Below are 16,744 nucleotides of genomic sequence, written 5' to 3' on the forward strand. Positions count from 1 at the left end.
AAGATTGTTAAAGTTACGGGTTAATTGTTAAGGTTACGAGTTAATTGTTAAGGTTACAGGTCAATTGTTAATGTTATGGATCCTCTCTCTCTCTATCATGATGTTACTGTGATGATATTGAAATGATTGAAGAGGATTGTTATTTTATTATTTTCATTTTATATTATTTTTGGATTTTTAGAATATTCGTTGTTAAGGATAATGGTTGGTTATAAAGGTTATGTATTGATTGTTAATGTTACGGGTTGGTTGTTAAGGTTATTGGTGTTTTGTTAAGGTTATGAGTTTGTTGTGTAGGTTATGAGTTTAATTGTTAATGTTACGGGTCAATTGTTAAGGTTATGGGTTTAATTGTTAAGGTTACGAGTCAATTATTAAGGTTACGAGTTTAATTGTTAAGGTTACGGGTCAATTATTAAGGTTACAGATTTAATTATTACGGTTACGGGTTTAATTGTTACGGTTACGGGTTTAATTGTTAAGGTTACGGTTTAATTGTTAAGGTTACAGTTTAATTGTTAATATTACGGGTTTAATTGTTAAGATTACGGGTTTAATTGTTAAGATTACGGGTTAATTGTTAAGGTTACGGGTCAATTGCTAAGGTTACGGGTCAATTGTTAAGGTTACGGGTTTAATTGTTAAGGTTACAGGTCAATTGTTAATGTTACAGGTTTAATTATTAAGGTTACGGGTCAATTATTAAGGTTATGGGTTAATTATTAAGGTTACGGGTTTAATTGTTAAGGTTACGTGTCAATTGTTAATGTTACGGGTCAATTATTAAGGTTACGGGTTTAATTGTTAAGGTTACGGGTCAATTGTTAAGGTTATGGATCCCTTCTCTCTCTCGTAACATTAACAATTAAACCCGTAACCTTAATAATTAAACCCGTAATCTTAACAATTAAACCCGTAACCTTAACAATTAAACCCGTAACTTTAACAATTAACCCGTAATCTACACAACAAACCCATAACCTTAACAACCAACCCGTAACCTTAACAATCAACCCGTAACATTCACAACCAATGCATAACCTTTACAACCAATCATTATCCTTAACAATTAACAATTAAACCCGTAACCTTAACAATTAAACCCGTAACCTTAACAACAAACTCGTAACCTACACAACAAACCCATAACCTTAACAACAAATCCGTAACCTTAACAACCAACCCGTAACCTTAACAATCAATGCATAACATTTACAACCAATCATTATCCTTAACAACGAATATTCTAAAAATACGTAAATAATAAAAAACAAAAATAATAAAATAATAATCCTCTTCAATCATTTCAATATCATCACAGTAACATCATGATAAAGAGAGAGAGATGGGTCCATAACCTTAACAATTGATCTGTAATCTTAACAATTAACTCGTAACATTAATAATTAACCCGTAACTTTAACAATCACCCAATACAAACAACAAAAATAATAAAAAACAAAAATAATAAAATAATCCTCATCAATCATTTTAACTATCATCTCAGTACATCATGATAAAAAAAGAGAGAGAAAAGAGAGAGAGAAAATGGTATTATGGTCTTCACATATTTTAATCTCTTGGGTTTTGTGTTTTGGGGCTCAGAGAACAAAATCTTTATTTTTGGGGGCAAAACACCCGTTGACAAAGTCTTGGGGGTGGGAAGCACGTTTTCTTGGCTTTTGGGGCTGGAAGCATTTTCCCTTCTTTTTTTGGTAACCATGCAACTGAATACAGCTTCTATAGATTTCTTAGCGATTCTTTGCTTGCATATAAGATGCTGAGCAACTCGTAGTGAACATGGAAGATTTTGTATGAGATAAAGGATTAGACTAATCCTTGACATGCATTTGGAGAGAGGCCGTCAAGATAGTTTGTTGTAAATGAATTTCCAAAATAATTGAACTTAGCTTTAACACATTAGTAGACAATTACATGTCTATAACGATACATAAGTTATTAAAATATATTAGAAGCTAACTGGCGCTAGCAATCGAAAGTTAGCAGACGTAAAGCACACTTGCGCATCAACTGTTCTAAGTTTCTGAAAGTACCACGAACACATAATAACCTTACTGTCAAATTATGCCCAAGCAATTCATGCACTTAGGAATTAGGATCTTCACAGCTGTATGGGCTAGAAAGGTTAAATTGGCAATATCTTGAGATTAGATCACAATTACAAGTTGACTCGTCAATCATAAGACCTTTTGTTTGTGATCTGGAGAACAATTTTAAGCAAAAAATATTATTGGCAACTCACCAAAACCACCAGCTGGCGGGAAACGATGAGCAGCATCACCTGCAAGTATAACTCTATTGTCACAAGAAACAAATTTCTCAGCAACTTGTGCATGCATCACCCATGGTTTAATATCTACAACTTTGACGTCTTCAAGCTTCCATCCAACCAGCTTGAAAATAATGTCTTCACATACCTAGATTAAGTTAAATATCTTAAATTGAAAATATTGACAAAAGAATCTCCGATTCAAGAAAACAACTACATTTTGATTTGGCAGCTATTTGCATGAAAGATTTAAATAGAATGGGAAAATAATAAAGTTACTCAGTATAGTTTCTTTTGAACAGACAACTAAAAATGTATGAACACCTGGGATTAATCGGTAGATCGAAGGAAGTGAGAAATGGAAAAATCAAGCTGAATTTCTTTTTACAAGCTACAATTATATCCAAAAAATGGGGATGACAACAGCATAGTACATATTCAACCAAGGTCATATATAACCTGTAGAAAACTATGGACAGTGCTGACTTATATCAAATGATAAACGACAGACTAAGCACTTAAAACATAGCTGAATAATGCGGAGTAATGTTCTCTCTACATGGGAATGACAAGATATCCACACGAGAATCAGAAGATCCATAAATGGGATTGATAAGATATGATTCTACAAAAACCTACCCTGTTCATAATACAAAAACATAGTACTGGAATTGTAATATATGCATCACACTAAAGAAAATTATGGATAAAAAAAAAAGAATAAGGGCCTGTTGCTGGGATGAATGAATGGATAATTCAAGATTACCTTGGAACTAAAATCCTTGAAGCTTTGCTGAGGAGGATAGTAGGGAATCTAGAGGAGAAAGAAGGTTAAAATTCATCCCTTTAATCGTGAGAAACATATATTGGAGTACAATTAAAAACAATGCACAATAAATTCAGTGTGCATTATTGATTTCCACATCTTTCTTCAGGCATAATGTTCAACACCAAATATCTCAATCTGCACAGACAGCAGTACCTGAAGAATAAATTCCCCTTGGCTGAGATCATGCGCAACCAGAACCCCGATAGCCTCAGGGTTAAAAATAAAAAAGAGCATCCCAGGTCTCTGATGCAATAGATATTGTCCAAGATCTCTACTCAAGAAATGGACACTAACAAGTTTTTGCAAGTCACTTTCACCTTTCATTTCTATGCCTACCAGCTTTCGAACGATACTTCCTGCACCATCACAGCCAACAAGAAAGCTGCAGTGAAAGTTCTTCTCTTCCACTCTCCCTTCATTCCGAAAACTCGCTCCTACTGTGACACCTTCATTAGTTGAGTCGATAGAAATGCATTCCAGGCCCATCAAAATCCTCTTTTCTAGTGTACAACCAGGATTTGAGCCCTCAAATCCATCAGGGGTACCAACATGAAATCCGAGAACTTTCAGCTTCTTAAGTAGCAAGCTAACCAATTTGTACTGTGAGAAGTGGGCAACACATACCGGACTGATTATCTTTTCAAAATCTGGTGAGGAAATGAAGCAAGTTCAATACATGGCTATTTTTTATAACCAACTATAGAAAGGGAAAAGGAGAAGACATAAGAGGTATGGGCAGTATACACAAGCATTCTGGTACTAACACCTTGAGGTTGCATGTGGTCCACTGACCCAAGAACTGAACCAGAAAGAGAAGTACAGTATATGAATTTTCTCCACAAATCAATTGCAGGTTGAAGCTTCTGGATATCCGAAGCTATACCATCCAATTTGTGAAAAATCTGCAAAGAGAATACAAGTAGAAAGACAAAATACAGGATCTTCATTCTCATTGTGGATTATTGGCATTACTAAAAAAGCAAGATATATGAGTAAGTGATCTGAGTGTTTGGACATAAGAAACTCAGATTCCATGGTATCCAAATAGTGTTAAAAATAGAACACTTGGATACAGAATAACATGTTTCATGGCATCTGACCAAATGTCTTTATATTATAAAGAAAAACTAGAAGAACCACCAATAATACCTAATAATCACATCCAACACAATGTAAACATAAAAAAACAAGAACCTCCATAGAACGATTGTTAATGAAGTGAGCTTGCGGGTGTTGAGAAAAAACTGTGCTTTTCTCTAGAACTGCACACTTAACCCCTACAAAATAATGAGATAAAAGAACATGTTACTAAAGAAAAATAAGACACGCCGATCAAAAAAGAGAAACAAAAGAACAAATACAGGAACGTTGCAAAGCAGTGCCCTGTTGGGTGAATAAAACAGGACAGTTTATGAAGTCAAAGCAGCCCATGACCCTCAAATAACAATTTGCATTCCAGGAATGAATAAACAACGTATAATATGTGACTAACATATAACAATTTCTATAACATTGTAAATTAACAGAGGGATTCAAGACCTAGTCGCCAATTGACCAAAACTTAGAACAACGTCTACATACAAAAAGTGCTCCATAATTGTCTACAAACGCAGTGTATTCATTTTTCTTTTTGTTGTTGTCTATGGCAACACTAGAAGAAGAACATAATGTTCTTTCTTGCTGAAACTATCATAGAATACAGCCTAGGAGTTGTAAGAGAAAAACCTCAGTCGTACAGATGTTACCAGAAAGTTACGTCCTTCTGCAGTTTGACTCGCACTAGAGACAAAAAGACACAGGTAACAAAAGAAGGATGGAAGGTCATCTACACGAATAAAGTTTGTGAAGAATGTAGATGCTTAATAAAAAGAGTTATCTAGTTCCTTCTTAAGTAATTGGTCAAAACTAAATAATTGCAACTAATAAGTGGATAGGACTGGCAGCCGGATCATAGAGATGCAAATCCAATAACCTTCCTCCCTCTCCTACTGTCATCCCCTCCACGATCCCCACCCCGCGGTATCTCACATATCAGTATACATAATAAAAAAGGTAAAGGTCCTCTCCTTGAGTATCAAAAGACGGACTTTTGGGATTGTCATCTCAGGGTATCTTGATGGGAAAAACATGTGGATTTTTATGGTGTAATAAAAGAAGCATATATCTATTGAAGGCAATACCAAGTCTAGGTTCAGGCTTTAGTGTGTAAACTCCATTAATGTAACTTAGGTCATATAAAGAAATCTATACTGTTAGGAACTAGGTTAGTAGTTATTGTTCATTTACTTATGAATATACCACCAAATTAAATAAACAAATAAATTTTCAGAGAAGAAAACATCTTAAATAAATAAATTGCATTCCCTGTGGAATAATAATAACTGGGGTCGTATACACTTTATACCCCAAAGCTTCGCCCTTTTTATTTACCCAGAACTTCTACCTTGACAATTCAATGTTGGATTAAATCTAATTATGGGCATATATGTTACATTAGTGTATATTGTTATCTTTAAGGCTAACCCACATAAAGTGATCAATCAATTTGGGTTAATGAGTATTTAAGTAAATTATGTGCTAAATGTGCGAATACCAGATTGTAATTATAATTTGATGAGGGGTCAAATTATAAAAGTATAACAACTATAAATAAGGGGTTACGGTCCCTAATCTAGGCTTACATTCTTTATTCTCTTAATCCCCATCTAAAGAGATTCCAAAAGGAGAGACCATCAAGATTAGAAGATCAAACCCTAATTCAGATCCGTGCAAATCTAAGTTATGGATTCAGGTATTGCTTCCGCTCTCATTGTTATTTATTCTCTTTGAATTAATCATGGTTTTATGGATTAGATCTCAGTTTTAGATCTAACAAATGGTATCAGAGCCACCCGTGATTAATTCTTAGGGGTTTAAGATATAAAAGTTGGGTTTTTTGATCTTAAACTGTGGTTTTTTAGAACTGTTCATGGATGAACAGTAAAAGTTCAATTTTTTTGTTTGGTTTTTCTTTCGGTTTTTTGGATCTGTAGCACTCATGAACTGGAAAGTTCATTTCTTTTTTTGTTTGATTCCATTTTTTGAGGTTTAGATCTGAAATGGATTCAAGTTTAGATCTGGATTGAGTTCAAAAATCGACAAAAAAAAACAATATGTTTCTTTTGTTTTTTGATCTATCGTCGTTCACCAAAACTCCTCGCCGGAGTTGTATCGACGGCAGTCCCACTGTCAAATGAAGACAATAGCGGCGGCGATTTTGAGAACGAAACCTTAAAGGGTGTTCAAGCAGGAAACCGTGCGTGAAACCATGCGAAAATTAGGGCAAAAGGAGGAGGTTACCTCATTTTCAGGCGAGCCTCGTGCTCGATTCAAATGAACCCCACGTTCGTTCTCAAGTCGAACCCCGCATTCAATTTCAGGTGAGCCTCGTGTTCGATCCAAACAAACCTCACGTTCGCTCAAACCTTGCGTTCATTCTCAGGCGAGATTCGTGCTCGATTCAAGCGAGCCTCGTACTCGATCCAAACGAACCCTGCGTTTGTTCTCAAGTCGAACCCCGTGTTCAATTTCAGGTGAGCCTCGTGCTCGATTCAAGCGAGCCTTGTGCTCGATCCAAACGAACCCCGCGTTCGTTCTCAAGTCGAACCTCGCGTTCAATTTCAGGTGAGCCTTGTGCTCGATCTAAACGAACCCCGCGTTCGTTCTCAAGTCGAACCCCGCGTTCAATTTTAGGTGAGCCTCGTGCTCGATCCAAACGAACCTCGCGTTCGTTCGAACCTCGTGTTCATTCTCAGGCGAGCCTCGTGCTCGATTCAAGCGAGCCTCGTGCTTAATGCAGTCGAACCTCATGTTCGAAGATTAATCAAACTTCGGTTCACTACGGGTGAGCTTCAGTTCGCTGTAGGCAAGCTCATACAAACTTGTTAAGTTGATTATAACAGGTCAAGCCCTCTCAAGTTGATTTATTTAGCTTGGGCCCTTAAGATATTGGGCATTTAATTATTTGAGGATTATTTAAACTTTTCAAATAATTATTGAATTTTTGGGCCTGTAGTAAATCATTTTATGGGCCTATTATAATTTTATAGTGTGGATTATTTGAATTGCTCAAATAATCTATTAAGTTATGGTCTCTCTCTTGTATGCTTAATTTAATTAATTAAGTTAATGACCCCAATTAAGTTTTTTTGGAAATTTAGTCAATTTTGAATTAAAAATTGTTTAATTTAAATTGAATTTGGTAGTTAATCAATTATTTAATTTAAATAATATGACACTAAGGAATTAAAGTTGTCTCTCATTCTAAATGATTAATTAAAACAAAAAGTTGCCAAAATAACCTCTCTTGTGTAGATTGTTCATGAGGGATATTAGATGGCTGTATGTATGTTTTCGTGTAAATATTTAATCGGCCCAAAGAAAGGTTAATATTTATTTAGATTGCATATGCATCTGCGATGATAAACACGTGACAGTTATAAGGTTTACATGTGGATAATGAATCGATCCAAAGATAGTTTTATTATTTGACATGAGTTATTGTCAGTGTTTGATCATTGCAACAATGTATCACTTACAAATTAATATTACTGTCCAAAGACTTGATATTAATATTGTGCCAGATATCTTGAGATGAGATTTGTCATTATTTGAATTTTATTAATTATTAATTATGGTTAATAATATAAGTATCTTTTGTTTATTTCAGCTAATGCATCTGCTATAACAATTTCTGCTAACATCAACTTAATTCTCATGCTCAATGAGACTAATTTTAAGGTTTGGAAAGAGAACATATTAATTGTTCTTCGCTGCATGGATCTAGACTTTGCATTAAGAACCGAACAACCCCAACCTCTCAATGCGGATAGCACTCCTGATGCAAAGAAGGAGTATGAGAAATGAGAGCGTTCAAATCACATGAGTCTCATGATCATTAAACGCGACGTTCCGAAAGCCTTCAGGGGCATAAAATTCGAAGAGATTACTAAGACTAAAGATTTTTTTGCTGAAATTGAGAAACGTTCTGTAAAAAACGATAAGATAGAAACAAGCACGCTTTTAGCTCGCTTGATTTTGATGAAGTATAAGGACAAAGAAAATATCAGGGAGTACATTATGAAAATGTCTCATATTGCTTCAAAACTTAAGGCACTTAAATTCGATCTCTGTAATGAGTTACTGGTGCATCTGGTTTTATTGTCTCTTCCTGCACAATTCAATCAGTTTAAGGTCAGTTATAACTGCCAAAAAAAAATAGACTCTGAATGAGCTCATTTTATACTGTGTAAGAAGAAAACAGGTTGAAGCAAGATAAGATTGAAAGTGCTCATTTGACTTATGCCCCTAAGGATAAGGGTAAGAAAATGAAGAATGGTAATGATGCTGCTAAGGATCCTGTTCAGAAGAAACAACCCTGACCAACAAGTCTGGACATGTAAAGAAGGACTGTACCAAATATCACGTCTGACGTGCTAAGAAGGGTACGTTTCTTACTTTAATCTGTTCTGAGGTTAATTTAGCTTCAGTACCTAGAAACACTTGGTGGTTAGACTCTAGTGCTACTATTTACATAAGTGTTTCTATGTAGGGTTGCCTGAACTATCGAAAGTCAAGTGATGTTAAAAGATACATCTTTGTTGGCGATGGACAATCGTTAGATATGGAAGCAATTGGACACTTTAGGTTGCTGTTAGGAACTGGTTCATATTTGGATTTAAAAGATACTTTTGTTAGGTTGCTGTTAGGAACTGGTTCATATTTGGATTTAAAAGATACTTTTGTAGTACCGTCTTTTAGACGGAATTTGATTTCAGTTTCTGTATTGGACAAATCAGGTTATTCTTGTTCATTTGGAAACTATCAATTCAGTTTATCTTTTAATTCAATTGCTACGGGAACTGGTTACTTGAGTACTTATGACAACCTATATTTGCTTGATACAATTGCTTCTTATAATGAATCCACTGTTTTAAAAAACCTCCGTCTAGCCCGCTTAGACGTACGCCTAGGCCTAGGCGGTACTTAGGCCGCCTAACTAGCGCCTAGCGCCTAGGCGGTATTTAGGGTGCCCACCTAGATTTTACGAGCGTTTAGGAGAGCATTGTCTGCTTACGTGGATTGCACCCTGTAGGCCTTGATTGTGATTTTATGTGTCGTAGCATACACGTCCTCCAAACTCCATTAACCTCCAAATATGAACATCTCCACTACCTCCTCCGACCTTCAGCAAAACCTCATCGACCACCACTTAAATGAAGAAAGAAAAATAACGCCCAGAAACCGCTTAGGCGCCCGCCTAGGCGACTAAGCACTGGGCGCCAAGTCCGACGCCTAGAAGCGCCTAGCGTTTAATGTAACATTGAATGAATCATTGCATGTGGAATCACGTGATACTAAGCGTAAATTAAATAAGAAAATTTCGGCGACATTATGACATAAACGCTTGGATCATATCTCAAAAGGTAGAGTTGAGCGTCTTGTGTCTGATGACATTTTGGATTCTCTTGATTTTTCGGATTTTGACGTATGTCGGATGTATCAAGGGAAAACAGAGCAAAGTTAAGAGATTAGGTACCGAAAGATCTTCAGACGTCTTAGAATTAATACATACGGATATTTGTGGGCCATTCCCTACGGCATCTTAGAATGATCAATAATATTCAGTGTTGTAAATAGCGGAGAATAGCGGCGCTATAGCGCCGCTATTCGCGGTTGCGGGGGTTCGGCGCGACGCTTAGGGGGTTTGCGACGATATTTAGCGGAAAAATCCTCTATTCGAACGAACACCGCGTACTAACGTGTTTAATGGCGTGTTTTAACGCTTAAAACCCGACCCGAACCCGAACCCGACTCGTTACACTTAAACCCTCTCCCACTCGCGACTACTTCTCTCCCACTTCCGAGCCCTAGCCGCCTCTCTTCCCTCCGCCAACTGCTTCTCTCCCACTCCTTGTGGTCCTCCTCCGCTGCGATCCGCCGTCAAATCCCGATACCAGAAGCTCAATCGGATCGTCGACGATCTCCTCGCCCTCACAAAGGCCGAGCGCTAAGACTACTTGACCCTCTTCCGCCACAAGCTGGGCCTCACCCAGTGGGTCCCAGCTTTTGGCCTCGCTACCGCCTCGGTGGAGGGCCCTACTGGTGGAGAACCCGCAGCGCAGGAGAAGAAAGAAGAGAAGACGGCGTTCGATTTCAAACTGGAGAAGTTCGAGGCCGCAGCGAAGATCAAGGTTATTAAAGAGGTAAGGGCGTTCACTGATTTAGGGCTAAAGGAGGCGAGGGAGTTGGTGGAGAAAGCGCCGGTGGTGATCAAGAAGGGAGTTTTGAAAGAGGAGGCCGAGGGGATTGTTGCGAAGTTGAAGGAGATTGGTGCTGCTGCTGTTTTGGAGTGAAATTTTGGAGTAAGAACCCAAGCTTTGTCCCCCCCCCCTCCTTTTTTTTTGGTTTTGTTTGAATTTAGTTGATCTGTGATTTTTAGGGGAATACCAACTTATTATGCAAAGTTAAGTTAGACAAATTTTATCTTGAAATGATATGATAACTTTTAGTTGTTGGCTTGTTGCATTCATTGAATAATTCTACTTTCTGCACTGTTTTTTTTTGTAGAAGGAGAACTATTGTAGATTTGCAATCCTCATTCTGATAAGTTATTCCTCGTTTAATCATTTAGTCATTTATCTGTTACTTAAATATTTTATTTTTTAGTCAACTTTCTAGTAGTTAATATAATGATGATGTTACTATCTTTCTAATCAATGCTTTTTTTATTGTTGAGCATTTTTATATTAGAGACTTGAAAGTTGAAGAAATGAGATAAATAACGGTCTTTTGGATAAACAGGTACGTTTTTTCATTCTTTAATCTTTATAATTATAGTACTTTGTTAATACTATGTAATTATTACACATCTATTTCATGTTTAGGCATCAAGTATGCATTTATAGAATTTTTAGATTTTTATATGATTTTTCTTATTATTTAGAATATTTAAATATATTTATATTTGACCGCTATTTGACCGTGCGCTATTTGCCGCTATTTCGCCGCAATAGCGCGCAATAGCCTTAGCGGTACCTCGCCGCGACGCGACGCGATCCGCTATCAGCAACCTTGATAATATTTTATACCATTCATAGACGATTACTCACATTATGGGTACCTATATCTCATTCATGAAAATCGGAGTCTATGAACATGTTCAAAACCTATAAAGCTGAAGTTGAGAATCAACTCAACAAAAGAATTAAAACCGTTAGATCTGATTGTGGTGATGAGTTACGAAAGATATGATGGTTCAGGTGAACAACGTTCAGGACCATTTGCTAGATACCTAGAGGAATACGGTATTGTCCCACAGTACATCATGCTAGGTTTACCTAGCATGAATGATGTAGCTGAAAGACGAAACATGACTCTTAAGGATATGGTAAGAAGTATGATTGCTTATTCTTTTTTACCAGTCACTCTAGGGAGAAACAATAAAGAAAACAACTTACATTCTGAACAGAATACCAAGTAAAACAGTTGCTAAAACACCTTATGAGCTTTGAACTAGTCGAAAGCCCGGTTTAAAGCATCTACATGTTTGGGGATGTCCAGCTGAGGCAAGGCCTTATAGGCCAAATAAAAAAAATTAGACTCCAAAACAGTTACCAACTACTTTATTGGGTATTCTGAACGTTTTAGGGGCTATAAGTTCTATGATTCCACACTCAGGAATATTTTTGAGACGGGAACAGCAACATTCTTTGAGAATGTTGAGTTTGGAGGGAGAAATAAGGTTAAAACGGTTGCTTTTGAGGAGGAATTGGTTTCAGACCCAATTCATACAGTCACTTTTGACGATATTCAGGTTCCTATACCTGTTATTGATCAAGAAGTGAATTCGGAAGCTTAAGAAGACAATGTTGAATAACTCCCTGTTCTAGAAGAACAAACTCAACAACCTCAAGAACCAGTGTCATTAAGGAGATACACGAAAGAAAGAAGAAATGCTATTCCGGATGATTATATTGTATTTCTCCAAGAATATGAAAAAAATAATAGAATGTTGAAAGATGATCCAATCAATTTCTTTCAGGCCATAAAAAGTTCTAACTCTCAAAAGTGGATTGATGCCATGAATGAAGAGTACAAGTCTATGTAAGATAATAAGGTTTGAGAATTTATCCCATTGTCAGAAGGTGCAAAATTAATTGGTTGTAAATGGATAGTAAATGGATATTTAAAACCAAGCGGGATGCAAATGGTAATATGGAGAGGTACAAGACACGTCTTGTAGCTAAAAGCTATACTCAAAAGAAAGACATTGATTATACAGAGACATTCTCTCCAGTTTCAGCGAAAGACTTTTTCAAAACTATCATGGCACTTGTTGCTCATTATAATCTTAAGTTACATCAGATGGATGTTAAGACTGTGTTTCTCAATGGAGACATTGATAAAATGATCTATATGGTCCAACCAGAAACTTTATGTCAGGAGATTCAAAGAATATGATTTGCAAATTAAAAAAATCCATCTATGGACTCAAGCAAGCTCCTCGTCAATGGTATCATAAGTTTTAACAAATGCAAATTAAAAAAATCCATCTATGGACTCAAGCAAGCTCCTCGTCAATGGTATCATAAGTTTTAACAAATAATTATCTCGCAAGCAAGCTCCTCGTCAATGGTATCATAAGTTTTAACAAATAATTATCTCGTTCGGTTTTGAGATTAATATTATTGATGACTGTGTATATCACAAGTTCAGTGAAAGTAAGTATATTTTTCTGATTCTATATGTCGATGACATATTGCTTGCTACTAATGATATAGGCATGTTACACAAAACCAAGAGATTTCTATCAAAGAATTTTAAAATAAAAGATCTTGGGGACGCCTCTTTTATATTAGAAATTCAGATACATCGAGATCGTTCTCGCGGTATACTTGGACTATCACAAAAGAGCTATATCGATAAAGTACTTAAAAGGTTTGGCATGTATGATTGCAGAGCAGGTGATACCCTTGTTGCTAAAGGAGATTAGTCTAAATCAGTGCCCTAAAGATAATCTTGAAATTCAGGAAATACAGAAGATTCTTTATGCTTCGGTTGTAGGAAGTCTAATGTATGCTCAGGTGTGTACGCGTCCGGATATTACGTACATTATTGGGATATTAAGTAGATACTTAAGTAACCCTGGTATGGATCATTAGATAGCAGTCAAAAAGGTTATGAGGTATCTTCAGAAAAAAAAGATTATATGCTCACATACAGAAAATCAGAACAGTTGGAGGTCATTGGGTACTATGATTCTGATTTTGCTGGATGCTAAGATAGCAGAAAATCTACATCAGGCTACATTTATATGTTAGCAGAAAGAGCTATATCATGAAAAAGTGTTAAACAGATACTCGTAGCTTCATCCACTATGACAACAGAGTTTGTAGCTTGTTATGAGGCATCCAATCATGGAATATGGTTATAAAATTTTATCACTGGATTGCGCATTCTGGATAATGTTGAAAGACCACTTAAGTTATTTTGTGATAATAAATCAGCAGTGACGTATTCCAATAACAACAGAAGCTCGACTAAGTCAAAACATATTGATATTAAGTTCCTGATTGTGAAAGAAATGGTACAGAGTGAACAGATATCCATAGAGCATATTGGGACAAACTCCATGATAACAGATCCTCTTACTAAAGGATTACCACCCAAGGTCTTTCATGAGCACACTGCTCATATGAGTGTGGTGTTATTTGAGGATATTATGATTTAGTGAGAGTTTATAATTTTTTGGTGCTTTGTGTTTGGTTGTATTGTCTGATCAGAATAAAATATTCAGTTAAGACACTGTTACATTATGTTTGGTTTTGACCTCACTAAAGTATGATCAATTAAAAATAGACATGTACTGATCACATTGCATGTAATTTTCATGCTGCACATCCATGATTGATCTATGTCATTTGATTGTATTGGTATATGTGACCATTGATGGGTTTAGTCACGATAAAATTGATCTATGTCATTTGATTGTATTGGTATATGTGACCATTGATGGGTTTAGTCACGATAAATGTGACGAATGACGCTTTGATCCTATATTGATATTGTCAATGGACGAGATTGTTCGAAAATACCCTTATTTGTGATAGCAATTTCTAAGCTCATAAGGTTGTACATGTTTTAATGAAATCTAATTATGGGCATATATGTTATATTAGTGTATAATGCTATCTTTAAGGCTAACTCACATAAAGTGATCAATCAATTTGAGCTAATGGGTATTTAAGTAACTCATGGGCTAAATGTACGAAAACCAGGTTGTAATTATAATTTGATGAAGGACCAATTTATAAAAATATAACAACTATAAATAAGGGATTGTAGTCCCTAATCTAGGGTTACATTCTCTATTCTCTTAATCCACATCTAAAGAGATTCCAAAAGAAGAGACCCTCAAGATTAGAAGATCTGTTGGATTTTAGAGAGGAGATGAGGAGATAATATTTTTCTCTATAATTCATCAACTAAAAGTGCCTTTATATAGGCTTACAAAACAACTTAATCCCATAAAAATCTAAACTAATTAGCAACAACTCCACTAATAAAATAACAACCTAATAACAAATTTGAATCAGTTATTCAACATTCCCCCTTGATTCAAAATTTCTTGTCATTCCTCTTGAATCTTCATAGAGCACTTCTCTCCATAATCTTGTAAAGCACTTCTCTTCACTTTGTGATGCACTTCTCATCTCAAACTTGTTGACGCACATAATCACCAACATTTCTTAAAGGAGCACTTCTCTCCACAAGCACTTGTCTCAATCTCTCCATGACGCACATCTCACCATGATTCCTAGAATAAAATTTCTTCTTCAATTGCTTGTGCCATGTTTGCTTGTTCTTCACCATTATATCGGCAATATTTTGGATATGACCGAATCTCTTGCATTTGTGACATTGAGGTTTTCCTTTATGCCAACAATCCTTCTCCTCATGACCAAGTTTCTTAGAATTGTTGCATTGGACGCATTTGCATTTCCCTTTTGAAGATGAAGTCTTGGCTAATAAGGCTTCTTCAATTTTTTCACCATTTTCTTCATTCCTCATTGCTCTCCTTTGGTCTACGGCACTGAGGGCATTGACTAAATCCACTAGAGTTATTTTTGATAGGTCTTTGGAATCTTCAATTGAGAAAATTTTGGACTCATACCTTTCGGAAACAGTCACTAAAATCTTATCAACCACTCTTTCATTTGAAAATGTTTCACCAAGCAATCTAATTTGATTGACAATAGCCATAAGCTTACCGACATACTCTTTGATGGTCTCACCTTTCTTCATCTTTTGCATCTCAAACTCCCTCTTGAGATTCAGAACTTGCATCAATTTTGTTTGATCGTTGCCTTCGAACTCTTCCTTTAGCATCTCCCACGCCTCCTTAGGTGATTCACAAGTCATTATACTTGTGAAGATTCCATCCGACACGGCCGAATGAATACAAGAGAGGGCTTTTGGCTTCTTTGCTTTTTCTTCATCGTGCTTCTTGATTTGTTTTAGGGTTGGATTTTGTGGAAGAGGGGTAGGCTCATAGTCACTCTCAACAACTTCCCATAAACTCAAAGATTTCAAATGAGATTTCATCTTGATAGCCCAAGATTGATAATTGTCTCCATTGAAGATGGGGTATGAAAGCGAAAAATTATTGGATGCCATTGAAAAAACAAAGATTGATCACTCTCTTTTTTTTATTCCTCACAAACCATAGCCGAGAGCGCCACAGTTTTGTGAAGAAATCAAATCCGTACTGAATTTGTGAAGACTCCACGCGGCCTTCACCAAATACTCAAAGAAATACGAAACTGAGGATGGGAAGAAGGAAATCCAGACCCAGCTTGAGAAGATAAAGAAATATGCTTCTGTTGTCCGTGTGCTGGCCCACACTCAGATTAGGAAGATGAAGGGTTTGAAGCAGAAGAAAGCCCATTTAATGAAAATCCAAGTGAATTGACCACGTCCTTGCTCCTCTTGATCTCCAGATCTCATTCCTCCTCCTCTTCAATCATCATCAGCCATGCCAAAACAACCAAGCTCTGATACCATGTTGGAAATTAGAGAGTAGATGAGGGGATAATAATTTTCTCTATAATTCATCAACTAAAAGTGCCTTTATATAGGCTTACAAAAAACCCTAATTCAGATCTGTGCAAATCTAAGTTATGGATTCAGATATTGCTTTCGCTCTCATTGTTATTGTTTATTCTCTTTGAATGAATCATGGTTTTATGGATTAGATCTCAGTTTTAGATCTAACATTCAATACCCACAAAGCCCTAGCTTAGTTCCTCACTTTCCCCAAACTCAAAAAACTGATATTTGATAAGAAATTTTGATTCTCGTTCATTTTTGTATGTTGATATTCTTGAACAAGCTAATGTCAGTCTTTATTGCACTTCAGGTATCAAATTTTAGAAAATTGGTGAAAATAATCTGGAGAAGGAAAAAAATGTCAAACTTTTTTCTGGAGGAAAATGCAAAGAATACCTAATTTTGTGAGGAGCAAGGAGAGGACGAGACCGACGGGACCAGCACCGACGATCATCACCGGCACGTGCGGGTGGCGG

At 36.3% G+C, this 16,744-nt stretch overlaps 1 protein-coding gene across 1 annotated transcript; it reads right to left on the reverse strand.

Annotated features, from left to right (window-relative positions):
* Window positions 1,649-16,738, reverse strand: LOC109836637 (2,4-dichlorophenol 6-monooxygenase-like). Its single transcript, XM_020404607.1, has 6 exons — window positions 16,665-16,738; window positions 4,314-4,396; window positions 3,886-4,021; window positions 3,273-3,766; window positions 3,057-3,104; window positions 1,649-2,438 (listed from the first exon to the last, which is right to left on the reverse strand). Exons 1-6 carry the CDS (start codon window positions 16,720-16,722, stop codon window positions 2,235-2,237), a joined length of 1,023 nt encoding a protein of 340 aa, XP_020260196.1. The 5' UTR covers window positions 16,723-16,738; the 3' UTR covers window positions 1,649-2,234.

The sequence above is a fragment of the Asparagus officinalis genome, chromosome 4 (assembly GCF_001876935.1).
Source record: "Asparagus officinalis chromosome 4, Aspof.V1, whole genome shotgun sequence".
Classification (NCBI taxonomy): domain Eukaryota; kingdom Viridiplantae; phylum Streptophyta; class Magnoliopsida; order Asparagales; family Asparagaceae; genus Asparagus; species Asparagus officinalis.